The following is a 27,520-nucleotide window of genomic DNA, read 5'->3' as shown; positions in this document are numbered from 1 at the left end:
CAACAAAGGATAAGTGGTTGCTGCGTGGCTAGTATTGATACCAAGCAGATGAGCACAGGGGGATGACTTTGTAACTTGTTGAGCAACACGCCTGTATGAAAAGTAGGTTCCAAAAATATTGCGTTACACGTCCCCAACTGTTTAAATAACATGCCTGTAATTTTTCTTTTCATTGTTAACATCCTGAGAACTTTGTACACTTATAAGCTCTTTTCAAAATGTCTGCTGTAGTGCACTGCTTATGCTTATGGAACAATTGAAGGTTTTTGAAAAAAATCTCTTAATATTTTTTAGAAATATAGACATTCAGAGTTATTTATTAAGTGAACAACAAAAACATGTGCTTCTACATCAATTTTAGGTTGCCCTGTGCTGTGAAATCTGAGTGACTGTGTAGGCAAAGCAGGATTCTCACTCTACATTTCAGTGCAAAAGAGTAGCATTTCTCTGATCAATCTGATAATGTGGGGATTTGGTATTGTACTCTATTGAGGGGAAAAATTGCGACATGAACTATTTAATGTAGTGTGGTCCTAAAGTGTGAGTTTCTGTAAATGACTTTATTCTCAGCCTGAGGTACCCTTAAGGAACTCTGCATTTTATGCTTATCATTTCTTACCTGTTTTGATAGTATTTGTGTTGTCTGTTGCATCGGCGTAAAGCATTTTTTATCCAATGCTTACTGACTAGAAACTTCCAGAAACTGTTTTTCTGAAGTGAAGTGAGGTGGGTAAGAATAATCATATTAGTCTTGCTCTGTGTATTGAAACCCAAAGGGGTACCACTGTGCACTGAAGCCTTTGCTCCGTTCTGCCCTCACTGCAGAATAAAAAAAAAAAAAAATAATCTACTTTGTCTTTTCAGAAGCTGTTTTCCTGCAGTAAAGCATGGCAAATTAGGATCTAAATACAAACACCAATAGATAAATACTGTAAAAGTAGTAATAGGATAGTAAGCAGGTAAGAATTTAATTATCGAAAAGTAGGTAATATAAATAATCCAGTGTATTACATGAGTATTAAATATCACTTGCATGTTATTACAATAGTTATACCTTATATAGTAATTACTACCGCTTAAAATTTTACCAATGTTTCCCCTGTGTTAGAGTACAATGCCTTTCTGCTGTTATGAAAGCAAATGCATACCTGTCGATCTCTATTTATAACATTCAGCTGACAAGGACATATGTTTAATACTCAGATAGGATAACCTCCTGGGGCATAATATTTAATACAGAGAACTTCCAACAAGCTGGATTTTTAAATCCCCTATTGAACAACTTGTGACTGAAATCGACAAAAGTGCTAACTCAGCTATTTATTGATGTGAGGATTTTCATTTCATGGCCAACCTGTACTTTTTATGTTTTGTCATTTTCTGGAAATGGAAAGTGATTGCCAACGTAAAAAGTGATAAAGGGAAAGTAAAGCCTCTGAGCATGGTTCAGAAATCCGTGTCCCCAAGCTAGTGTAGATAATGAAGCTTTGCGAGGAGACTGAGCTATCCTTCTGTTACTGTTAAACATACCCTGCGTCGTAGGAGGCTTCGTGTCTACAGTCTCATTTAATTGCACAGCCCAGCTTGCGTGTCAAGCAGGCAAGAGGAAACAGACATCCATGTGAGAATTCCAGTTGATTGTCATTTTCCAAAGTGTCACAATTATTGTGTTGCCTCGGTTGATTACAAGATGGATGCTGTTATTGACACAGAAAAGATGACGCAGTGAAAATGAGTGTTATGAGCCCATGAGTGGTTTAGTGGAGGGGGTAAGAAGTGCAATGTTGTGTAATTATCCAGTTGTAATTACTAAGCACATTAATCCGCACACACACTGCAGTAATAAATCAGCCCAAAGCTGCTGCAGTGTCACATCACCGATACGCATTTTTCCCTCGGTCAGCAAAGAGACCAACAGTTGCCAATTGAGACATTTCCAGTCGCCATACTAACCATCCTTTGTGATGCAGACCATGTAATGTCCCAGTGTACGCTAGAGGACGTGGAGAGACTGTCTGACTGCAGCAGTCCCAGCTACAAAATGTCTTTCACTGTAGTTGGATCAGTGCTAAAGGACTCCCATTTCTAAAGGTGATAAAAACCAGCTTCACTCCGTGCTCCCTCAGGCACTGCCGCAGTGAAACATGGATCCGTCACTGTTGAAAATGCACAATAATGTCACATCAAAGAGCCACTGCAGGCACTTCAGAAAGCCCTAGACCTCAGAATGGCAGGTTTATTTCCGGCACACCAAAAGCCTCCATTATGGCCTCAGTCTGGCAACATCAATAGACTTTGTGCATCAAGGAAAGGTTAATGTAATGTATCACGTAATCAAACAAAAAAAAATGGCTGAGTGACTTCACTAATCAATATTACTGTGTTGCTGAACACTCTCACAAAAGGTTTAAAACCTGCCCTGAATAGCATCACCTGCCAAGCTGCTGGTAGCATGATGGAAATTACATTTCAGTGACATTTACTGCTCTCTTCTGTACTAATGTACAAAACCACTTAGCTTTCATGTTCCGTTTAATGAATTTAGGATTTATAATGTCAAGGCATACACTGCAGTAGCCTAATTGCGAAAAAAAATATTTTGACAACTGCAAATAAACTTATGGAAAATTGTTTGTGCTTGTTTTACAAGTCATCTGCAATTCTGACTTCTGTCTCTAAACGTCATCTCTAAATGTCCTCAAATACATCTGTCAGATACCTGTAAGTCAGTATCATAAGGACTTTTTTATAGTTAGATGTGGCACTGAGGAAGCAGTGTTGTATGTTTACACAGAGAGCCTGTGAGCAGCAATGCTTAATATTTGTTTTGTTCAATTGTCTAGACTTCTCTCAGGTGGAACTGCGCCTCCTCGCCCATCTCTCCTCAGACCCTGAGCTTCTGAAACTCTTCCAGGAACCGGGAACAACAGCAGATGTCTTCAGTATGCTTGCTTCTCAGTGGTAAGTGATCATAATAAAATTATGAAAATTTGAAACAAATAATAAAAATGAGTCATTTAGTAGACGTGTTTACCCAAAGCGACTTACAGAGACTATGTTCAGAGGTGAATTATGTATCAGAAACTACTGCTGCAGAGTCACTTACAATAAGACCTTGGTTTTACATCTCCTTCTGAAACATGATCTCTGGTACCACACTAGGTTAAAGACATCTCTGTTTAGTCATGCTTTTAGACTCTTGCACTTCCTGGATAAGTTCACCTACTGAGTGCAATTGCCCCCACCCTTTCACTGGGTGCTTTTCTGTCACCAAGCAACGCGCTGCTTCCCGTATTGACTGACATGCTTTTGGCCAGTTACATGCCTTGACCCTGAAGACAGTGCTGGGGTGAAGTGACCAAGGAAGTAAAGCAGTAGCTGACTTCCTGGAAGGACACTGAGAACATAGTGTTCTACCATGTCTGTTTTTAAAATGAAAATACCCATTTTGCACTTCCATGAGATACATATGCAGTTTTTAAAGAAACAGGTAAGAGCAATGGAATTATTTTGTAAGCTACAATTACTTTCTTTGTATTGTGTTGCAATTACTCTGAGTGACATAATTTTCATTGCAGTTTTCTTGAGCTGCACTCTGATGTTGCTTTTGTACTAGTAGCTGGCTAGCCAAGTTTAGTGTAGAACTGGTTGTGAATTAAAAAAAAAAAAAAAAAAAAGTGCATTACTTTCTGCTACTTTCTTTTTTACTTGGACAGCTTGCTTCAGTGGCATTTCCCTTTGATGCTGAAGTAATTACATTAATATTTTAGCAGCATGCCTTTTCCCTGAGCTGCAGCAGTCTGCAGTACAGTTCAAAGTGTAGAAGCAAAATAAAAGAACGTCATCTTTATAATTTTTTCAATTTTTGTTTCATTTATGCAAGGAATTTTTGGAAGGTATTGTTGTAGCTTTTGAATAATCAGATTAAAATGGGTATATTGCTTCCAACACTGTTTGCAAATAAAACATATATTTTGAAAAAAATCTTGTGATTTCTTAAATTGTGTTCTTAATTCTTAACTGCTTATTTCAAAGAGATTACTAAATCAGATTTTGGTACTTTTGGATGTCTTGCACCCAGTTTATGAAACCAGTCTGCAGGCTGTTTTGTTTTTCATCTTTGTTTATTGTTATTGGTACTATTTATGGCTTATGCAAGGATGAAGGATGATTGTTTGATGTGTCCGGGATACTCTTGAACACATTTGGGACACATTGAATTAGTATTATTGTTTGGAATATAGCTTTCTGTGTGGTTTTACTGAAAGAAGATGTTTTGCAAGAGCAGAAGCTCATGCCTACGTGTCACCATCCAGGAAGTGCGACACTCCCATTCCGCAGGACTTCAGCACATATAAAAGTTTGCCCTATTGAATTTGCATGTTTACAAAAATGTACAGACAACAGGAGACCATTTGGCACATCATTGGTTGTCCTAGTTCCTAGTAGCTGATTGCTGCGGTGAGGGGGGGGGGGGGGGGGGGATTGACAATCCGAATTGAGGAGAAAGTGGGGGGTAAATAATTGGGCACACTAAATTTAAATAAATAAAGAGGTTGGTTGATAAAATTCCTTTCTGAACCTTCGGTTAATTCTCCAGGCTCTTGTGATAAATTGGTGGTAGGCCTACCGCAGCAAAACATAACCATGAAAACTCAAAATGTTTAAAACTGAGCTCAGAAGTTTTTTTGTTTTCATTTTGTTGTATTGATACTACACATCAAAGCCAGTTTTGAGATGTATTTGAGTTCATTGAAATGAGTATATGAAAAAAAAAAAAAACTGAAACTCAGATCTGTAGAGTACATTTCCAGTGACCTGAACCTGGGATTTGTAATGACACTCCAGTCTGTTTGCTTTAGTGCATGTGTCTAGTAGCCTGTTACAGGGGAGTTAATAGGCTTAAAAGCCCAAAAAGATTGCTTGCTTCCTGGTAATAAAAATAAGCTGCCTTAGATCTTTACTGCCGGAGTTGGCAGAAAGCTGACAGTGCAGCGTGCTCTTTATATTAAACACACCTTCAGGCTAGAGGTTTTATCAATATTTGGAAAGCGTGTGTTCTGTAGTCTGGGTCTCAGGGCTTTATTAGCCCTGGAAGGAGTCCATGCCTTCATGCTTTCGGTGTTAACTCATTTAAGAACATAAGAACATAAGAAAGTTTACAAACGAGAGGAGGCCATTCGGCCCATCTTGCTCGTTTGGTTGTTAGTAGCTTATTGATCCCAAAATCTCATCAAGCAGCTTCTTGAAGGATCCCAGGGTGTCAGCTTCAACAACATTACTGGGGAGTTGATTCCAGACCCTCACAATTCTCTGTGTAAAAAAGTGTCTCCTATTTTCTGTTCTGAATGCCCCTTTTTCTAAACTCCATTTGTGACCCCTGGTCCTTGTTTCTTTTTTCAGGCTGAAAAAGTCCCTTGGGTCGACACTGTCAATACCTTTTAGAATTTTGAATGCTTGAATTAGGTCGCCACGTAGTCTTCTTTGTTCAAGACTGAACAGATTCAATTCTTTTAGCCTGTCTGCATATGACATGCCTTTTAAGCCCGGAATAATTCTGGTCGCTCTTCTTTGCACTCTTTCTAGAGCAGCAATATCTTTTTTATAGCGAGGTGACCAGAACTGCACACAATATTCAAGATGAGGTCTTACAAGTGCATTGTACAGTTTTAACATTACTTCCCTTGATTTAAATTCAACACTTTTCACAATGTATCCGAGCATCTTGTTAGCCTTTTTTATAGCTTCCCCACATTGCCTAGATGAAGACATTTCTGAGTCAACAAAAACTCCTAGGTCTTTTTCATAGATTCCTTCTCCAATTTCAATATCTCCCATATGATATTTATAATGTACATTTTTATTTCCTGCGTGCAGTACCTTACACTTTTCTCTATTAAATGTCATTTGCCATGTGTCTGCCCAGTTCTGAATCTTGTCTAGATCATTTTGAATGACCTTTGCTGCTGCAACAGTGTTTGCCACTCCTCCTACTTTTGTGTCGTCTGCAAATTTAACAAGTTTGCTTACTATACCAGAATCTAAATCATTAATGTAGATTAGGAATAGCAGAGGACCTAATACTGATCCCTGTGGTACACCGCTGGTTACCACACTCCATTCTGAGGTTTTTCCTCTAATCAGTACTTTCTGTTTTCTACATGTTAACCACTCCCTAATCCATGTACATGCATTTCCTTGAATCCCAACTGCGTTCAGTTTGAGAATTAATCTTTTGTGCGGGACTTTGTCAAAAGCTTTCTGGAAATCTAAATAAACCATGTCATATGCTTTGCAATTATCCATTATCGATGTTGCATCCTCAAAAAAATCAAGCAAGTTAGTTAGACACGATCTCCCTTTCCTAAAACCATGTTGACTGTCTCCCAGTACCCTGTTACCATATAGGTAATTTTCCATTTTGGATCTTATTATAGTTTCCATAAGTTTGCATATAATAGAAGTCAGGCTTACTGGTCTGTAGTTACCTGGTTCAGTTTTGTTTCCCTTTTTGTGGATCGGTATTACGTTTGCAATTTTCCAGTCTGTCGGTACCACCCCTGTGTCAAGAGACTGCTGCATGATCTTGGTTAGCGGTTTGTAAATTACTTCTTTCATTTCTTTGAGTACTACTGGGAGGATCTCATCCGGCCCAGGGGATTTGTTTATTTTAAGAGCTCCTAGTCCCTTTAACACTTCTGCCTCAGTTATGCTAAAGTTATTTAAAACTGGATAGGAACTGGATGACATGTGGGGCATGTTGTCAGTATCTTCCTTTGTAAAAACTTGTGAAAAGTAATCATTTAACATATTTGCTATTTTTTTTTCTTCCTCTACGATTTTGCCATTTGTATCTCTTAAACATTTAATCTCCTCTTTGAATGTTCTCTTGCTGTTGTAATATTGGAAAAAACATTTTGGAATTGGTTTTAGCTCCCTTAGCAATGTTCATTTCTATTTCTCTCTTGGCCTTTCTAACTTCCTTTTTGACTTGCATTTGCAGTTCTGTGTACTCTTTCTGCGTACTTTCTTTTTGGTCCTTTTTTAATGCTCTGTAAAGTGCCTTTTTTCGCTGAATATTTTTTTAATTGATCTATTAAACCATTTTGGCAATTTAGTTTTACATTTAGATTTGTCTACTTTAGGGATATAATTGTTTTGCGCCTCTAGTACTACGTTTTTGAAGAACAACCATCCTTCTTCTGTGGGTGTTTTCTCTATTTTACTCCAATCTACTTCTGTTAGTCTCTGTTTCATGCCTTCATAGTTTGCTTTTCTAAAATTGTAAACCTTAGCTTTAGTCTTTACTTTTGAGGATTTAAAAAACACTTCAAATGAGACCATGTTGTGGTCTGAGTTTGCCAGTGGTTCTCTGACCTCTGTTTTAGTTATTCTATCTTCGTTATTTGAAAAGACTAAATCAAGGCATGCCTCCCCTCTAGTGGGTGCCTTCACAAATTGTGTTAGGAAGCAGTCATTTGTCATTTCCACCATTTCTATTTCATCCTTCGTGCTACCCACCGGGTTTTCCCATTTTATTTGGGGGAAGTTGAAATCCCCCATTAGTATGGCTTCTCCTTTGCTACACACATTTCTAATGTCATTGTATAACAGATTATTTTGCTCACCGTCTGAATCTGGCGGTCTATAGCATGCTCCTATTATTATGCCTTTTGAATTTTTGTCTGTTATTCTGACCCATATTGATTCGGTTTTATTTTCTTTGTCCAGGTTTAACACCTGGGCTTCAAGACTGTTTCTTATGTATAGCGCTACCCCTCCTCCTCTTCTGTCCTGCCTGTCTTTCCTATACAGTGTATACCCACAAATATTATATTCGTCCCCATCACTCTCAGATAACCACGTTTCTGTAACACCTATCACATCATAGTTACCTGTTAGTGCAGTAGCTTCAAGTTCTAGAATTTTGTTTCTGATACTTCTAGCATTTAGATAAATACATTTAATGGTTGTCTTACCTGAGTTGTTGTTCTTGTTTTGATGCGGTCTCCCTTCTGTTTTTTTGTTGATTTCTCCCCCCTTCCTTTCTAGTTTAAATGCTTCCGAACCTGCTCGAGGATCTTTTCTCCAAGTAGACTAGTTCCCTTGTTATTTAAATGCAGTCCATCCCGTCTATACAGATAGTCCTCGTTGTAGAAAGTGGTCCAATGATCAAGATAGGTGAAGCCTTCCCGTGTGCACCACGTCTTCAGCCATGCGTTTTGATTAATTATTTCCAGCTGTCCATATGGTCCTTTGCAAGGTGCGGGTAGTATACCAGAAAATACCACAGTTTTGGTTTTCTCTTTTAATTTCCTTCCTAGCTCTCTGAATTTGTTTTGCAGGGATTTTGGTCTGTCTCTTCCAATGTTGTTTGTACCGATGTGGACGACTACTACCGGGTCGTCTCCTGTTCGTTCTAGGAGCCTGTCCACATTTTCAGTGATGTGCTTGACCGAGGCTCCCGGAAGGCAGCACACTGTTGTAGTAAGGGGGTCCAAACTGCGAATTGAACTTGCTGTGTTTCTCAATATGGAGTCCCCAACAATCATGACCTCCCTTCTTTTTACTGTCTGGTCACCACTGTCAATAGGGTCCTGGATGTTGTTCCTTTCATTCTCTTGTTGTTGGTTCTGCTCATCAAAATTCTGAAGTGACTCAAATCTGTTGGTTGTTTTGATTTCTGGTGGTGGTGTTTGACGAAGTTTCTTTTTTTCCCTGCTTCTGCCTACCTGAACCCAGCTGTTCTGACCTTCTATCTCCCTGGTGGCTTTCAGTCTGTTAGGGGTGATGCAGACTTCCATGAATTGTGGGTGTGCCAGTTCCTCAAGATCCTGTTGCTGTCTCACTTCTTCCAGCTCCATTTCTAGCATGCTTACTAGTTTATGCAAATCCTGGATCGCGCGGCACTTTACGCACACTTGGTTTAGCTCCGCTGGGTTTTCTCGGATTTCCCACATCAAGCAGGTGTCACAGATTACTGGCTTGAAGACCATGTTGAGGGTTTTTTTTTTTTTTAAGTTTAGTTTCTTCTGCAGCTGTCAACCTGCTTTCAAACTGCTTCGAAACTGCTCTGTACTTTTCCACGCCTGTACTTCTCCCACTCGCTGTCGCTTCCACTCGCTGTCGCTGGGAAGACTGCCTCGTTTAACTGCGTTGTTCTGCTGTGCTGTCGGCTCCTCCCCTCGCCCGTGTCTCAAAACGGCGCTGAATTTGAATCAGCTGCTCCGAGTTTCAGCTTGTTTGTTATCACAAAAACACACGCGGCTGTTTGACTTTGAGCTGCTGCTATGTTTCCCCGATGTCCTCTGATTAAAGCAATTCAAGATGCAATTTCTCCTTTCTGCTTCGAAACTGCTCTGTACTTTTCCACGCCTGTACTTCTCCCACTCGCTGTCGCTTCCACTCGCTGTCGCTGGGAAGACTGCCTCGTTTAACTGCGTTGTTCTGCTGTGCTGTCGGCTCCTCCCCTCGCCCGTGTCTCAAAACGGCGCTGAATTTGAATCAGCTGCTCCGAGTTTCAGCTTGTTTGTTATCACAAAAACACACGCGGCTGGTTGACTTTGAGCTGCTGCTATGTTTCCCCGATGTCCTCTGATTAAAGCAATTCAAGATGCAATTTCTCCTTTCTGCTTCGAAACTGCTCTGTACTTTTCCACGCCTGTACTTCTCCCACTCGCTGTCGCTTCCACTTTTGAAGCCGCTATTGCTAATTGAGCTTGCCTAGTTACATGAGCTTTATTCAAAGGTTGTAGAGCCATGATATTTGTAAAGGTGACTTTGATTGAAAGGTCTGTGTTTGAGGTTCTGATTTGAAATTTCTAAATTTGTGTTTTAACCCATTTTTCACTCACAGAGGCTGTAGAAGGCTGACCTTTAAATTAGGATTTTATCCAAAGATCAGAATCTATTTTGTAAAACACTTGCCTCTCGATTGCAGATCTTGTTCTTGAATTGAATGGTGAGATTTTGTGTTTAAACCGTATGTTTTGCAGTTTGTGTCCAGCCCTTGACTTTTCATTCAATTCAATGGGCTGAGATGCCAATTGATTACAGCCTCATAAACCTTTTGTTCTGGGCATGACTAGGTTTAGTAAGGTGAGAAGTTAAGATGGCTGACAGTCATTCAAAAGATACCACCTGCAAAGAGAAATTATAATGAAATCACGTCTTAGGGCTGCTTTCGCAATTAGGTGCATAATAAAGCTTTTGGAACAATTGCAAAGACAACTGCTTGTTTTTCTTTCCATGTACAGGTAAATGGGCACTTTTCTGAGCAAACATAGCAGAGTAAAGCACAGATAACAAAGACTGCCACGATCCTGCACAGCTTCTGACATTAACACGTATGTTTAGAACACAGCTTTGTACAACAGGTTCTTGCCTGTCGTTAAACCTTCCGTCTTTGTACACTGTTGATATAAAGGTTAAAGGTTAACACTCTATTCTATCTGAGGAGAGCCTAGATACCAACATTCTATGCATAACCAAATGTGCAGCTACCATAGGGTGACCTATTCTCTGCATTGTGCTTAATATGCAGTACTTTAAGCTAATGGAAATACAACATACTCAGTCATCATTGTATCAGAATGTTTTCCTGGTTTTTTAAAACATTCGCATTGGTTGGATTAATCTTGTCTGTATTATGAGCATCTTTTGTAGTTCCTGTTTTATCCATGTTAATGGCAGCCCCAAACCACTGCTGTAATTTACCAGGTAAACATACTGATGTGGTGGAACACATTGACATTTACCAGCAAGAGTATGCAAAGTGTCTGCCATTGAAAGACTGCCTGGGTTTTTAATTGCTTTCGAAAGAATGCTGCAGGCTGTACATAACCACATTTAAAGAAAGATAATTGCAGCTTCCAATCTTAAAATACCAGTAGATAGCATAAGCAAGTAAGAGTCGTGCACTACGTTCTACTTTCTAAATGAAGCTAAAAGTACATACAGTATTTACTGTGCAGAGACTCTGAAGGGAGCATGCTCATGTTTAAAAATGAGTAAAATACTGAAGCTGTGTTCTAATATCTCATTTGATTCATGTATTTGTCTTCAGGTCTCTCTAGTATAACACTTTATTGCTGAAAAGGTATGGCTTGATCTACTTCTTTTCATTTAATCTTGAGTAAACTAAATTTACAAAGAGGCTTAACATACTGTATTAGCATTCTGAGGAGGCTCTTGAAGTGCTTACTGTTGTTGCATTCATTATGTTCAAAGACCATTTTAAATGGTAATTATTTCTGGTCTGCATAAAAGAACAGTTAAAAATGAAAATGTGGAACTAATTCTGCCTAAATTTTCCTTTTGTTATTGAATCAAATTTTTTAAAGATATTACTACAGGCTAAATGTTAGCTTAGTTATTGATGCAATACTGCCATATGAATTTGTTTTGTTTGATGCAGTAGTTTTGTATTAAATAACTTTATGAATATATAGTATAGCGTACTATGTACAATAGAAGCAGATTTTCACCACACTTACGGTCGTCTGACCTGTTAGGGTGGATATCGGCTTCAGAGTGACACCCCTGGAAAGTGGTTGTGTCTTAGATGTTCTGACTGTGTATCTGTCTGGATGTCAATTTACAATTGCTTCACAGCATTGCCTAAAGTTTCTCTACAACTCTACAGTCATGACTGTGTGACGTCACGCGAATACATCGTGAAACAGCAAAAGGACATCCCTTTGGCAGCCCAACTTTAAGGACAGGGTCAATCATTTTCTCAAGATAAAAATAGCTGTAAAATCCCATGTAGACCTGAGCAGGACTTGTGCCTGTGGTTCACAAGGTTTCAAGTGTCAAGATCCCATTTTTCTGACTTAATATCACGTTATCTTCAGCAGAAAGGCCATACAAAACAGAACCCCCCCCCCCCCCCAACACACACACACACACTGTACATTTGTGGACTACTTTAACACTAGAACCGCAGCTGTTATCCTCATACCTACAACCGCTGGTACATTTTAAACACAATCAATATTAAAATGAAACACATTCTATTGGATACAACTCAAAAGTTTTATTCAAGCACATCATAGCAAACATCTGAACAGCTAAAGGGCCGTATTTAAATGAACAATTAAACATAAAGGGTTTATTTTCTAACTTACCACATATAAAGTACTACTTCAAAAAAATAAAAAACTATAATAAAATAAACATGTCAAAAGAAACTAGTGTCTAAACAGGTATATGCACATACAAAACTGGAAAAACAAAAGTAGTTTTTAATCTAAAATGAAAGTAACATATGATTTATCTTGTGTGTGTGTCACAGCACAGAATCCAGGTTGAGCTGCTGCAGCCTGCAGTTTTCTGATTGAAATGTTTCTACTGAAGCACTGTGGCTATCTGAAATCTCTCCTGCCTTGCACAAAACAAAGGAATTGATGGCAGCTAGGTCCAGTATAGATAACAACAGGCTTGTATATACCATTGTATAAAACAAATTGAATATTGTTGGTTATGTTCAGAATAAAAACATGTTCTGTAAAGGGCAGTTCTAGTGTTCTAATGTCACTTTTAGATGTTCCACACACACACAAATATAAATTCTAAGTAGTAATACATTATATTTTATATAATTTTGGGTGTGTGTGTTGGAAAGGTAACCAGACCAACACGTAGCTAATGCATGGCGTAATTCAGAATGTGCACGACAACATGTGAATCAATTTCTCTTGCTAAATGTTTTTATCTTCATGGCACGCATGAAGCTCTCCTCACGATATTCAGAGTCGTTCTTTTCCTACTTAGTAAGCAGACACAGACATTTAACTATCCCCTCCCCTAAATGACTATGAATTGAGTAATCTGCATTGGTACGGACGATTGTTTTTCCTAAATCAGAACTGCATAGCAACGCATTTCCTGAAAAGTACAGCAAACAGGTCGTGAGGAAAACTGTCATGACGTGTGCATGTAAACGCCGCCTGTGTCTAATGAGCCATGGAGTGAAAACTCAGGCTAGCACTTTCTTAATAAGACCAAGGAGAGAGGATGTAGATGACCATTTGAGTATTTATAATAACCACCTGCATAATATATGTAATTGTTAAGTACCTTTTGGTTGCTCTATGAGTAATTAGAGACAACTAAACAAGATGCAAGATACAATATTTTGGAGTAATATAAATGCACTGCGGTTACTTGGCATTTTTCAGCAGCTATAAATTTAGCTAAAACCCCAATTAGATGCATTTGTATGGAAAAATGATTAAACCTCCATGTTCAGTATACTTCGAACACTGCCATCTTCAGGAAATTGATCCGATTAAATAGAGCACTTCCTGCATAGCTTGATCTTACAGTATATAGCAGTGGTTCTCAAACTCGGAACTTCTATTTTCTAACACAACGCAAACATTTAATCTACAGAAAATAACCTGATACATTAAACATTTACTTTCACTGCTGTGCAGCTTTGCTCTTCTTTGCGATTTGCTTTTTCCAAACTTTTCCATTTGGTGGTCCCTATTGAAAATTCTTTTTGAAAAGGGGTCCCCAAAAAAAGTTTGAGAACCCCTGCTGGATACTGTAAGTTCCCTTTCAAGTATGAAATGTGCCCATTACCGAATGGGTATTTACCTCTAAAGACCCGTAAACCTGTGACACAGTCATGGCCCACCCCCAAGGGCATAAAGGGACTGCGCGCACAGATCTTAGTGTCATTTTTCCTTTCAAGACTGACCTGAAACAGTAGAGCATAAACTACTTGTTATTTTTTCTGCCTTATATTCACCTTTATTGTGCTTTACATAAAATGTGATATTGAAAATAATCGTAGTATTTGTGTACTACAGCCTGTTGTTTTGTTATGTCCCTGTGACAGAGATCGAATGATTCTTGGTGTTAGATCTACCCCCCGACGTGCAAGGGCGCTGTGTAAAGAGAACAGAGCTCCTTGGACTTGTCGGCCCGACAATTTATTCCTATGGTTTGGTGGAAGTCGGCCAGCTAGAAAGGGGGCAAAGCTACGGTAATACTAAACCCGGAAGATTAACAGTGTGGCATCCGTGCATTGGAGGAGCAGATCTGCTAGTTAATCAAGGGGTCAAGGTTGACAGTATAAAGACTGGACGTAGCTATGCAATCTGTTCCTTATTATGGTTACACTGAAACCGAGAGGACGTGTGTATTAGTAGAGAAAGAATCGTGAGTGTTTTGTTTGTTTTATCTGTCTGTCTAATTCATTGTTCATTGTTGTTTGTTGATATAGACTAGACGGCTATCACGATCCGGAGCTGTCGACCACGGCCAGCAGTAAAACCGAGAAAATAATTCACCACTTGTTCACCAATAATAGCACGTTTTGTATTGTACTTCACCACATATACTAAGAGCACTCAATTTGGACTTGTGAACGTGTGTGTGTCTATTTGTGTGTTTAGTACTGTGCTTATTATTTACAGGACTGCAACCCTTTTACACATAGCTGTGTATCGCAAACTCCTTGTTATTTTCTGCTTGGTTAACGGACCATTGGATTACAAAATAAAACAAACCATTTCACCCGTATTTTATCTGTTTGTTATTGGATTATTGTAACTGCACTTCACCAGTTGTACTCGTTACCACTTTGCCACAGTCCAATGTGGCCTTGTTGCCTTGTGCCCAGTGCGTAGCCAGCGACTTGAGTTGCTCCTTCTCAGGGATCAAGCAACATAAATCGGCTGACTTTTTATGCTCTTCCCCCCAGGCTGCAATAGCTCCAGCTGGAGTTATTTTATTCTCGTTTTGGCTTCAGCTAAAATTACAAGACGGTTTGTTTATCTTTAGTAATTGTTATCACTGTTTTGTATTGAGAATTTTTTTTTTTCTCATTCTGCTACGGCACACGTAGCAACAGCTGCTGGGTTCAACAGCGCTGCACAGAACCAAGATACTTGCTTCGGTTGTGGTTGCTTGAAACCTCTCCCTCTTGATGCCGTTTTGGTGACAGCTTTTGCATCACCATTGCGAGGGCTGTTAGTTCATTCTAACAGGTAGGCTTCCCTCAGTCTCGTGTGAGTACTGGCTGAGTGGTTTTGCCAGTGGCTTTTATAGATGAGCATCCGTGTACATTGTTACCCACAGTAACTGCGAACCAGTGGTTCAATACCGTACGGTACCCCAACCCAGTACTGATTCGGTACTGTGTCCATACCATACCATACGACCGGGTGCTAAAGTCACTGAACCGGTACTGAACCGACCTGGCACCGTACTGTCCCAGTTCTGACCCGGTCCCCACATAGTACTGACCCGGTTTCTACCTGGTCCTACATCGCCCGCTGCCGACTGATGCTTACACCCCTGGTCCAGTTGCTATCTATAAGCAGTTTGAGGCAGCACCTGTTACTGTACACTGCATTACTTGCTTCTTGCATCATGCCTGTTGAGGACAAGCACGGCAGATGCTCTTCTTGCCTGGGGCCAGAGCACAACAAGGGAGGCACTGACGAACTGTAGTTTCTGTGAGTTTTGTGCATCTTTCTCCGAGGGTCCCTCATTCCTACACAGTGCTCTTCCCTATCTCCCTCTGGTAGAGAGCTGACTGCGTCCTCACCCTATGGCTCTGTGCCAAGGGAGACTGGATGAAGCACCCGACAAAGTAGCCCATCTGAAGCCATCTTCACGGTCTTCCTCATCTTTCTTTTCCTGTCCATCTCCTCCCCTGAGGCTTTCCCAGGCATGCATGCCTGACAGGGACAAATCACCAGGGCATACGTTTGGTCCCGTGGTGGATGAGATGCTGTAGCGCTCTCCCCGCGTGTGGGAATCCACGAAGGAGCTGGTTTACTTGCTTCCCAACCAGCCCACCCCCAATGCACAAACCAGAGGCAAACTGATGCTCTAGGTCCCAGCAGCCTCAAAGACTGCTGCCAGAGGTGGTGTTCAGAACTCAGCATCATTGAAAAATGACACCCAGATTTGTATGTGTAGTCTTTATGCCCTTGTGGATGGGCCATGACTGTGTCACTGGCTCAGTGAGCAGCTTTGATATATTGTATTCAGGTTTCCGGGTCTTTAGAAGGTAAATACCCATTCGCTAATGGTTACATTTCTATTTCAGGGAAACAGGGTTATGATAATTTCAGGTTATCATAGTTTCCAAAATAGTTTTATCCATCCATAATTCTAACTTGGTAACTACCAATTTATTCTGATATTTTCTGTGCTCTTAGTTTATGCATTGACTGTGACTGGTAAGTTTTTGTTTTGGTTAGCTTTACTCTGTATTTTTTATATAAGTTTAGTTTTGTGGGAATAAAAGATATGCACTGGCCCAGCCCTTAGACAGCCATCCTTGGAAACTGCTTGCACGTCGCGACCTGCTCAGCCAGGCGTGGCATCCCGACCCAGCAACCCTGCAGCTGTGGGCCTGGCCCCTGACCGGCTACAACTAAGCAGCTCAGTTTCTCGGATGAGATTATTGTAACCCTCCAGAATGCCAGGGCCACTTCTACGCGTTCCCAGTACAGCTTTAAATGGGGAGTCTTCCAGACTTCAGTCTGTCTGTTGGGTTGGACCCCATCCCTTGGCCCATACTGCAGTTTTGCAGGGACTTTTTAACAAGAGGAAATCTCCCTCTACTCTTAAGGTCTACCTGGCAGTTTTTTCAGCTTGCCACATTAAAATAGACTTGGCCTCCCCAGGAGCTTACTTCCTGGTGGAACAGTTTTTGAAGGGGGTCGAAGGTTGCATTCTCCTATAAATTACCTTGTCCCTCGCTGGCGGTTAAATATTGTGCTAAATGCGCTTTCTAAACCACCATTCGAGCCCCTGCATTCCACAGAACTGAAATATTTGTCTTTTGAAGGCAGCTTTCCTACTAGCAATCACCTCCGTGAAGCGAGTAGGTGAAATGCAAGCTAAAGCCTGTCTGTTCTTCACGAAGGCCAGAACTAAGGTCACGCTCCGTAGTAATCCTGCTTTCCTCCCTAAAAGCATGTCTGCTTTTCATATCAACCAATCAGTGTTGGAGGCTTTTCATCCACCAGAGTGATTCAAATGAATTCATGCAAGTACTGTCTTTTTCATCACTTTCCTTATTTGCAAGCCAATGAACCATTGGATCAGGTGCAAGATGAGCTCAGAATATGATCTGTAATGGATAATTATTTACCAGGCTTACCCCCACGAGGGCTGGATTCAATCAAATTCGGAGTGGCACCATGGCCATTGGTCATTATAAAGTGTAGCAATGGTAGAGCCACACGCATTGATTTACTTCAGGCCTTGAATCTCGCTTCTAGAAGCTGTAAAGTGAGGGGGAAAGGTAGGGGGTTGTAACTGTGATTTATTTCCCCTCTGATACTGAGTTAGGATCTACAACCAGATGGTAGAGCTTTCAGGGACAGGCACTGACACTTTTGTTCACTTGTGTACACTTAGGGCATGGTTCAACCTGACAAGTAATTGTTCACCTCTAAATCTAAGAGACATCGGAGATCAATGAACATAAGGGGTTTCCAATCACGGGCCATTCCACTCGAGGTTTAACATGTAAAATTAGTGCTGGGATGATCCTGGTATTTTCATGTTTGGAAATCCATTCAAAATTCAGATATTCGTTCATCTGTAAAACATAATTAAATCCATTATATGTAATACTGTATTAAAGTAAAACAAAGATATCTAGAATAATATGTTGTCAATTAACTACAAAGCAAAGGATGTCAGACAGTCAATTTAAGTTAAACATTTTATTCTTGTGTGTATTTCAGGCAAAAACAGTATATGAAGTAGTTAATCCCGTTTTAATCTTTACCATTTTCATTTCTTTGTAATAAACAAAGTGGCAAAAGACACATTTTCATAAAGTAATAGCATCCTGAGAGTCACTTGCAGTATGTCTTTTTTTCACTGAACAAGCAAGTGCAAACTGTCAAATTTAACCTAAATAAATACTTCTAGAAAGTAAATGTGGAAAAGGGGACATTCAATGAAGAAAAACTCACCATTTTGGTTCTCAATTATTACATTCCACATAACAGAAAATAGGATCATAACATAAAACGAAACAGTACGTTGATCACTATAGGCCTACATAACATTTCCCTTGCAAACTGGGCCTGAGGCATTTTAGAGTGATGTACCTGCATCTGTATCCCCCGCTTTTGACTCATGTACCAAACCTGAAACACTGGCTTTAGCCAGTAGAGATCACTATTTGGTGCCAAAACTTTTTTGTTTTTATATAATCCCACACATCAGACATAGCTGTTTTTTTTTACCTGCCATTTTAGAAACTGTTGCTCAAATTCAGTGCTAAACACGTTGTGGTACTGTACGTATTCCTAATTTCTATCAACAATGTAATTTATGCTAGACCCAGACATGGATTTTTGAATACATGTCAAGCAATATTCTTCAGATATTTGGATATTTGTCTCAGCACTATGTAAAATGTAATAATTACCTATTTAAGGGTCTTGGTGGAAGTTTAATTGGTTAAACTAAACAATTTAGAACAGGGTTGAAACAAAAGCCAATGGTATAGGTCAGGTCTGATGAGGCCAGTCTTCTCACAGTGGGAACATTGAGGCCCAGTGTGCTAGCTTGCAAACCAGAAGCGTATCCCTTTAAACATGCTGCTTATTTGTTGTTATGCAAACCAATTTTCTCTTACATGCATTGTAGGAAAGAGATTCCTGAAACAGAAGTGAAACATGCTGACCGTGAACAAGCCAAGCGCATTGTCTACTCTACTGTGTATGGAGCAGGTAAGACCATTACATTACATATTGTACCAGTCTGACTAAATGCAGTCAAACTCGTTAAAACAGAACTGAAAAGTGATAGATAAATAACCAGTTATTGTCTCCATTTATGCTTTTACAAATTCAAGCTAGTTTGATAACTTAAATTTTTGAAGCAAACTTAGGATAACAAACAGCACACTATAATTTATTATACCACTATTGTGAGACAGCCACAGAGTACTGATTACAGGCTTGAGTTGGTTATTATGACATTTCAGTCTCAGCATTCAGTTTTCCATGCTCTTATTGAAATCAAGCAAGGCAGAGAGCTTGCAGCTTTGCCAGAGTGTGTGCCATGTACATGCCAACGGCAGTTTAGTTGTATTTATGGAAATTCATTCTGGCACATGTAGGGTTAAGCCTACTCTAGCATAGAATGAATCCCTCTGAAGAGGTCTGCTCTGTAGATGTACTAGGCGAGTGAGGACAACATGCTAATAAAGAGTGGGTAAAGCGTCAGGTTGGGTACTTCAATTATCATCTATTGATATTTGTTTTATGTGTATTCATTATTGTGAGGGTGGCGTCACGGCCCGGATGTTATTGGCAGCGATAGAGACTCAGAACACAGAAGCTGCAGTTTCAGGCGATAACGCGCACTTTAATTATAAATGCAAATAACAAGCAAAACACTAGACATTAAACAGAACAAAACACATTCCCAAAATATAACGGCACAATGTAGTCTGGCCGGGCGCCTGCGGGCTTGCCTGTAAGCTACGTTGTCCTCCGACGCTGTAACTCTAAAGTGGCTGCAGGGTGAGTCTGCACTGTGAAAAAAAGCGGTCGGGGGTGGTAGCAGTGAGCTGAGCCTAAAAACAATTGGATATGGTAAATTGGGAGAAAATAATTGGCGATTTAATAAATTTAAAAATGTTTTTAAAAAACTTCTACAAAACTCTCACGGAAACATAAACAGACGGGACAAGATAGCACACAAAAAACCTCCACCTCTCCCCAACATCAACTCTAATCATTACTTCTAAATAACACCTGTGATCATCCTATTTATACATCTTTGGCTGGAGCCTTAATTAATAATTTAATCATTTATTCAATTCATGGCTCCAGCCACATTCCTACACGTTTTGACAGGGAGAAATGGAACCCCCTGCCTGCCAACCCGTTATACCCCACACCAACACCAACACATCCACATGTGCACCGGCACGGCTTTCCCTGACACACTGCCACAATTATTTATTAACATCAATAAATATTTAATCAAGAAAGCACTGACAACTCGGGTGGTGGTTCATTTAGCCCTGGCAATAAATACAGTCATTGGTTTACAGCACTGTTAGAATTTGAATTATAGTAAATACTTATTAGCCCCTTTAATGTAAACAATAGCTACTTTGTAAGTAGGGTATGTTACATAGTACCTGATAACTCTGTGTTGTTGTATAGTGTGGTGATTAAACCCTAATTGATGTGTACTGTATGGCCATTGTATGGATAAAACTGCATGGTCTGTTCTCATGGTAGATGTATCTTTGTGATGTACTCTCTTCTAACCTGTCTTAAGTTTCTCCTTTTGCATTTTTTGTTTAAGGAACTTACCAGCCCAATTAGCCTTTCATCAGTTTTTAATTAATCTGTAAGTCTTCTGGGAGCACTACTGTGTTGTTTTTTTTGTTTGTTTTTTTAAAATATATATTAATGTGTACACCAGAGAAACCCACGTTCCAAAGGTGCTCAGTTAATTTCTATATATGTTTTATTTATAGGGTACAGTTGAATAGAGGGGTAATTATTTGCAGGATTATTTTCTCTCAACAAAGAATCTTGCCCATAGTTCTCCTGCAGGCATCGATTTTTAAAATAATCAAATTCGTTTTTAAGTCATATCCCATAAGCAAAAAAGCACACCTTATTAAAGTGCATTCGTTTGGGGTGTAGGTTTATGAAAATTCATCTCGTCTTCCAACACCCACACTAGTGGGATAAACCATATTATGATAATCTCATTAGAAGAATTCCATTTAAAAGGAAGGGGGGGGGGGCTTGGTTCTCCATGCTGCTGAAAAGGGTCTAAGAAGATGAGGCTTGTCTCATGATGGGTGATTCTCTTTCATTCACAAAGCACTTTTCTCAACTGATTTCAATTACAAAGCTCGACATGTAGGAACATGCAGAGTAGCCTTGCAACACCCATGCAACTCATTCAGTCTTGCATTGGATCTGGGATGTCTGTAAATAATATTGATCTCCATTCACTCCACCACCCCTGTCTGTGTACCTTCCACTTGATCTGTTTACTTCCATGTTGTCGGTTTCGGTGGAATTGGACATCAGGGTTGTGGGTGGTGACGTCAGACCAGGAAATGAAACAATAACAATGAACGTACGGGTCTAAACAGAACACAAAACAAGTATATTTTAGAATATAGCAATTGTTATATAAATTGTTATATTATAAATATGCACAAGGGGAGGGCCTGTCACACCATCCAAAAGCACTGGCACACCTTAAAACACTGTGACAATAACAGCACTTGAAAGCTTAAAATACCGTAAAACTTTAAATAAACACCCCGTTGTTTATTTACAATATTTGCCAGTAGCCCCGGCACCTATTGGAGACCGGCGACTATTTGAGACTGCGTTTATTATGCAAGATCACTAACATCTGTAAATACTTGAGATGCAATCATGAAAAAAGCTGTCTGAACACAACCTTATAGAAACGACATAAGTAAATTACAACATTCCAGCAACATCATTAAAGATTGTGTCAGTGGGTAATAACAGTTTGTATTGTAATATTAATAAAAACAGTAAAACCCACTAAAGACAGCCCTGTAACTATCAGAACACAATCATGTATTAAGGTAGGCTTGCAGCACACTAAAAAAAAATAAACATGGCTTTAAAATTAATAAAAACAATATGTATCATCTTTATTAACACACATTATATTTATTGTTCACCCTCAAAATGTGTACATTGGTAAGCATGGATAATCAATGAAAAATTAACCAGCAACGAATCATCATTGCAAAACCACATCAAATACCATGTTAATATGAAAAATAAGTTCATACTGTTTGCCCACAACACACTCAAATATGGTTCAAACTGTTTAAAGATTAACAATAAAAAATCAATGCAAGTACCAGTTTTATCACAAAATCCAAGCAAAAGTGACTCATTTATTTTTATAGCATGTACATTAATGAATAAGAACACTGGAAAAGGAGCAAAATACGGATATTCATTGCAATACTCACTGTTAAAAAAATTACCATAATTCCCAGAAGCCCTTGCACTTATTAGAGACCCGCCGGGAATTGGAGACATGCGATTATTTGAATTTTTACGGTAAGAGGTTATAAGTGAGATATGTTCAACTACAATATTCTCAGAAGACGTATGTGTCATTGTTTCTATTAAGTCAAAATCAAAATCCCCAGCAAGAGATTACAGAGACCTGTGCAGCATGTAGTTATGTGATTTCTGAATTATAAATCATGATGTCTTGGAATATGCCTCAAATTAATTAACAGGGCTGCTGAGGGCAATGAGAGGCTGCAGCTGGAGGAAACCTTGTTAAATAAATAGCCATTCAATTAGGGGACTCAGTTTCTGTGGTTACCAAATACTCAATTGAAGAGCGGCCTTAAAAAGACAATTCAAGATGATGCCTTGGCCATCGCGTTTACCACTGAGTGGGACAATAGCGGTTCAATACAAAAGATATACGGGGCAGAGAACTGCTGGCTGAGCCAAAAATGCCAGCAACAATTCAAAGTTGTATCATAGCAGGAATAGGCTTCTCCTCAGCATTAGAAAAAGAGGCCCGATATACAGTATAAAAAGAAAAATGAATCGCTGAGATTTTTTTTTAGGCTTCTGTAAAGCTTTAAGCAGTCTTGTCCTTTTGCGCCTGACTGAATTGCTGTCTCCTTAGGGGCTGAATCATTGGAATGCTTTAAAGTCCGACTTGACAACCAGATACCAGGAAAAGCGCAGATGGGCCAAATGGCCTGCTCTTTTGTTCGTAAATGTTCTGATGTGCCTGTGTGCCTGGCTGGACTTTGCATTCCAGGATCAAAATGAGAACCAGGGAACTCACGCCTCTTCACATGAGACTAATTGAGTATGCTCTGATTTTTACGTCAAAATAGTACTCCTTAACAGCTTGCCGCTAATAGTCTCTGATTATGTATCCCAGACTGCATCCTGAACTGCAAAATCAAGGCCTGCTGATTCACAGGTCTTTAACATATGCCAAATGCCACTGATTCACTGATTCAGCCTCCACGTGCAGTAAGCCTGCATGGTGACAGATACAAGAGGGAGAGACAGTACATTTAGAAGGTTGTCACAAATTAAAATATTTCTTCACTTACCTAAAAAAAGTTTGAATACTGTAAATAATGTGTTTAAATCAAACTTCTTTGAGAAGAAGTAGGCTATCCCGCTGTAGTGGCTTGTCTCTGCTAATTAAGAGACATTTAAACTTGTATTCTGTGTCATTGAGTTTCCTTTAAAACCATTATCAAAATACAGTATCGGGTCACAAAGAGATCTTCTTCAGACACGTTGCTAAAGCTGCAATTGTCATCGCTTGGTCAGAAGCATGCTTGAAGGATAGCAATGTTGGTGTTTGCAGTAGAAAGATGTCAAGGTAAAACGGCAGTGATGATGGTGATTGACAGCAAGGTAAAAGTGGATGGAATGTTCAACTCTGAGGCTCGGGGAGATAGCTGAGCAGGACTGAGACTTGTTTTGTACAGGACGTTGAATAAAAAGGTGTTTACAGGAAAGTGACCTTTTCCTTCACTTTGTTCATAGGAACACAAACACAGCATTAAGCTGTAACCGCAATTACGATAGTTGAGATTAGCACAGAAAGAAAGGTATCAACACCATAATGTACCTAAACTGCAATCCAATCCAGCATGTACTCCCTTTCTTTTGAAAGGCTTTCTTAATGCAGCTCTCTGTTTGCCTTGTATATATTTTCAGCAGAGATACAATGAGCGGAGAGAATGTTGTTTTCATCTGCATCTGTGGGGTGCAGAGAACCTCAACTCATGTGACAGAGAGCTTTCAACTCATTTGACAGACTGTAGAATTAGATTTAGACATAAAACATGGAAGTGCTTTCACAGAAAATTGTAAGGAGAATAGTTGAAACAGTAAACTAAAATAAAAAATTAAACGGCATACACATTTCTGTCACATTTCATCCAAAATAACTGGCTTTTAAGTAATTATTTTGATATACAGAAAAAAAGACATTATTATAATTACTGTTTTTTAACTCATCACTTACTGTTACTTCCACATACAGTCTATTATTATATTGTTGTAGTTTTCTTTATAGAAAATGTTGCATGTCTCCTGTTAGGATTCTGATTCCTCATACTGCTCAGAGACTGCCCAGTGCAAGCAGCCATTGCATGAACTCCTTGTCCAGGTATTCCTGCAGGCATGATGCAGGGGATCATGCTAGTCAAGAAAGAGCGTGAGGTCAAAAACAATGCTTTGCTGAGTAATGCTAGTATAGAATCTCAACCATATACTGTACATGTCAAATGCAAAATACAACAACCCTTCAAGGCAATAGATTATAGGTTTATTATTAACAAACATATGCACTCAAGCTTTCGTCATCGCTCTTGTCATGGCTGCAGTTACTGTATATGCAATTACTGTTTTCCTCATCCACTGGGGGGGTCACTATATTTCAGGCTGCAGGTATAACAATAACAAAAAAAAAAAAAAACCTCGCTGGTCAGGCAGCAGACAAGTGGTGACCAGTCAGGCTGAACTCTGCCACACAGAGTTAAATGTCTTGGCAACATCACCTGCTTATAAGTAGCTGCTCAAAAGTCAATCACCCCATCAAGACATTGTATAGCTTGTTCCTGTGGGGAAAGTCATTGTACTCTAGCCAGGCCTGGAGTAATATTTACAACGTGATACAGTATATATCAGGACATAAAAACCAATACAGCAAAGGAGCAGGGTAATTTAACATCAGTTGCTTAATATCTGCCACAAGAAAAACATTAAAAAGTCGTCCAACACGAAATCAAAGATGGGCCAGTTTATAGCTGAAACAGCTGTGCTGTGTTGTGCTGCCGACACCTTCTATACAGAGTTAATGTCAAAACTGATCCTACAGCAACTCATGGTGTTCCATTTCTGTCAGCTGTTTTTGCTGCATACCAGACAATCCAGTGGCATGAGATGAATGTGAAGGTCATTGTACAGTACATGAATATGATATGACCTCTAAACTTGTGAAGTGCTCCCTGCATCAGCACACATTTGACAGGCAGACATCATGTGGGTTTTAGGTGCCATGACCTGAAGTCACTGCCCTGCACACACGATTGAGTGGCAGTAGAAACGGTTTGTTTTATATTTTACAAAGGGTCCAAAATATTACTACATGCAGACCATTTACTGTGGAAATTAATAGGGATCTGTCCTGTTTTGTCCCATCTCACCACACTTTTCTTTATCCCAGTAAATCTTCAGCTATAGTCAGTATGCACTTTTGACAACTTTCAAGGATTCAGATTTATTTCATTTGTTTTATTTCCTGCATAACCCTGGATTTGATTAACTTGGATTCCTGTAAACTGTGCTGCCCCTTTATAAAAGTTTCTCATAGTGAAAGTGTAATAAAGCATAGTGAAAGCCTGGTAAATAATACCAGCAAGGTATTCTAAAGCATGTTAGTTAACATGGCAAACCAGGGTAAACTGGTAAATGCTTAGTATAACCATGTGAAAAGCGTTGTAAAACTGCAGAAATACTGTGGTAAACTTTTAGAAGAGACTCTACTGTACATGCAGATGATATAATTTTTTGTTTTTCTAATCATACAACAACATATGCAGACACGTTTGCATTTGATATACTTTTTTGTTTTTCTAATCATACAACAACATTGAACAAATGTTTTGTGTTTTATTTTATTTATTTATTTTTTTAGGTAAGGAGCGGCTTTCTGAAATACTTGGGATCACTGCAGACCAAGCCAGCCAGTTTGTGGAAAGCTTTCTACAGAAATACAAGCAAGTCCGGGCTTTTACTCAGAAAACCATCCAGCAGTGCCAGAAACAAGGTATTGGTGTGACAGGGTAGCATTACATAGGTACTAAAAGTGAAGAGAAATCCCCTTGCAATCGCACTTAGGGATATATAGAACTTGGCCCCTGTAGACTGGCAGATACCATAAAGGATTGTAGCATAGAGGAGCTAGTGGTTTTAGTAGTATGACTGGTCGATGCTGCAGATTCTGCTCTAGAAAATAGAAATGCAGTATAAAAATATCACAGCAGTAACATTTTAAACTCTTCTAATGTTCAGGATGTTATGAATACATCTATTGTCATTGTGTTAGGATTGACCATGCATGATGCAAATTAACCGCAATAGCAGCAAATTGCCATTAGTTCCTGAAGATCTTATTTTTAGACTTGGCAGCAGATTTAAAACACAGTGTTTTTTTTTTTTTTTTTTTTTTTTTTTTTTTTTTTTTACCTATACTGTCTATATTAACCGCTCTTATTATTTTATCATGGTATTTAATTCTGATGCAAATTGTTGTGCACATTCGTTAACACAAACCCCAGCCCGTGATTTGCGGCTTGTAGTCAACCTGTTTCTGAAGAAGTGAATGGCAGTACAAAGGGCAGGAATTGGGACAGGGAAATTCTGTAGCTATGAGCTAGCCCAACACACAGCCGTTAGTTGTGATGAAAGATTGTTTGTACCTCAGACCGATGCCTATCCAGAGCTTCAGAGAGACCACCAGAGCACAGTGAACACCACCCTGGTATGTCATGTGAGAAGCTGTGTTTACCCAGATGTAACATGTCATTTCATATACGTAACACGTATTGTTAGTTGTACAGACGACCTTGTTCCAACACACATTGTTTTCAAAGTGGAAATTTACTGGTTCCCAAAGGATGCAAAAGCACCACGGGTGTCTTTCATTCCAGGGTACCTATGTAATGTGCTTTTGATAACTATGTTAAATGACGCTGCTATTTAAAGGGGATTTAGTCCTTAAGCTGTCTCCTATTGTGCATGGCTGGAATGCACTACCCTTGGAGATTTCCAGTCTCCCCACAATTTAAAAATGCACTGCATCGACATTTTATGAAACGTTGCATTTGTTTATTACACCACGCACACAGAATGTGTTTGGGATTATCGCATGTGCTGTTCTGCTTTCCAGAGCCCAGGGTCAGAAGACAACAATATAACATGTTACATTCTGGTTCTTGCAAATGGTTCAAAGCTGGTTTTTGCAGTTTTTTTTTTTTTTTTTTATATTTTTGTGCTGGAGCACAAACATTTTTTGTCTCTGTTTAAATTCCTTGCAATATTCTCTGAAACTGGTCAAGTAATACCTGTTCCAGTAATTTATGACGAGATCTCATCATAAATATATTGATGAAAATAAAGGTTGTAACAGTGTTTAATTGACAAAACTATAAGTGCTGTCTCTTTTTGGTCGGGTGGCGTTTTAATCTTGTTTAAAAAACAGGTGTCTGGGACAGCAGTGCCGTTCTTCAAAAAAAGTCATTGATGATTGTAAACATTTGTTTAAAACATAATTATACCATGTTATATTCTCTCACACACACACACCATGCTGCCGGAATATTGTAGTAATAATAAGAATGCATAAGCTTGCTGTCCTCAAAGATACTATGCGCTTACTCCAGTCTTCAGTGAACTCCTTACTTTATTTTATTTTATTTTTACTGAAGAAAGGT

At 39.3% G+C, this 27,520-nt stretch overlaps 1 protein-coding gene across 1 annotated transcript in view; it reads left to right on the top strand.

The window, feature by feature from the left end:
- The window catches only part of LOC121330813 (DNA polymerase nu-like), a 98,017-nt gene that overhangs the window by 45,825 nt on the left and 24,672 nt on the right, over nt 1-27,520 (top strand). Inside the window, exons 10-13 of the mRNA XM_041277635.1 lie at nt 2,844-2,961; nt 18,643-18,725; nt 25,723-25,854; nt 26,512-26,568. Coding sequence (XP_041133569.1) covers nt 2,844-2,961; nt 18,643-18,725; nt 25,723-25,854; nt 26,512-26,568 — 390 coding nt within the window. The remainder of the gene's footprint in view (nt 1-2,843; nt 2,962-18,642; nt 18,726-25,722; nt 25,855-26,511; nt 26,569-27,520) is intronic.

The sequence above is a fragment of the Polyodon spathula genome, chromosome 2 (assembly GCF_017654505.1).
Source record: "Polyodon spathula isolate WHYD16114869_AA chromosome 2, ASM1765450v1, whole genome shotgun sequence".
NCBI classification, from domain to species: domain Eukaryota; kingdom Metazoa; phylum Chordata; class Actinopteri; order Acipenseriformes; family Polyodontidae; genus Polyodon; species Polyodon spathula.
Note: the sequence above shows the minus strand (reverse complement) of the source record. Positions and strands in the feature narration are given on the sequence as shown.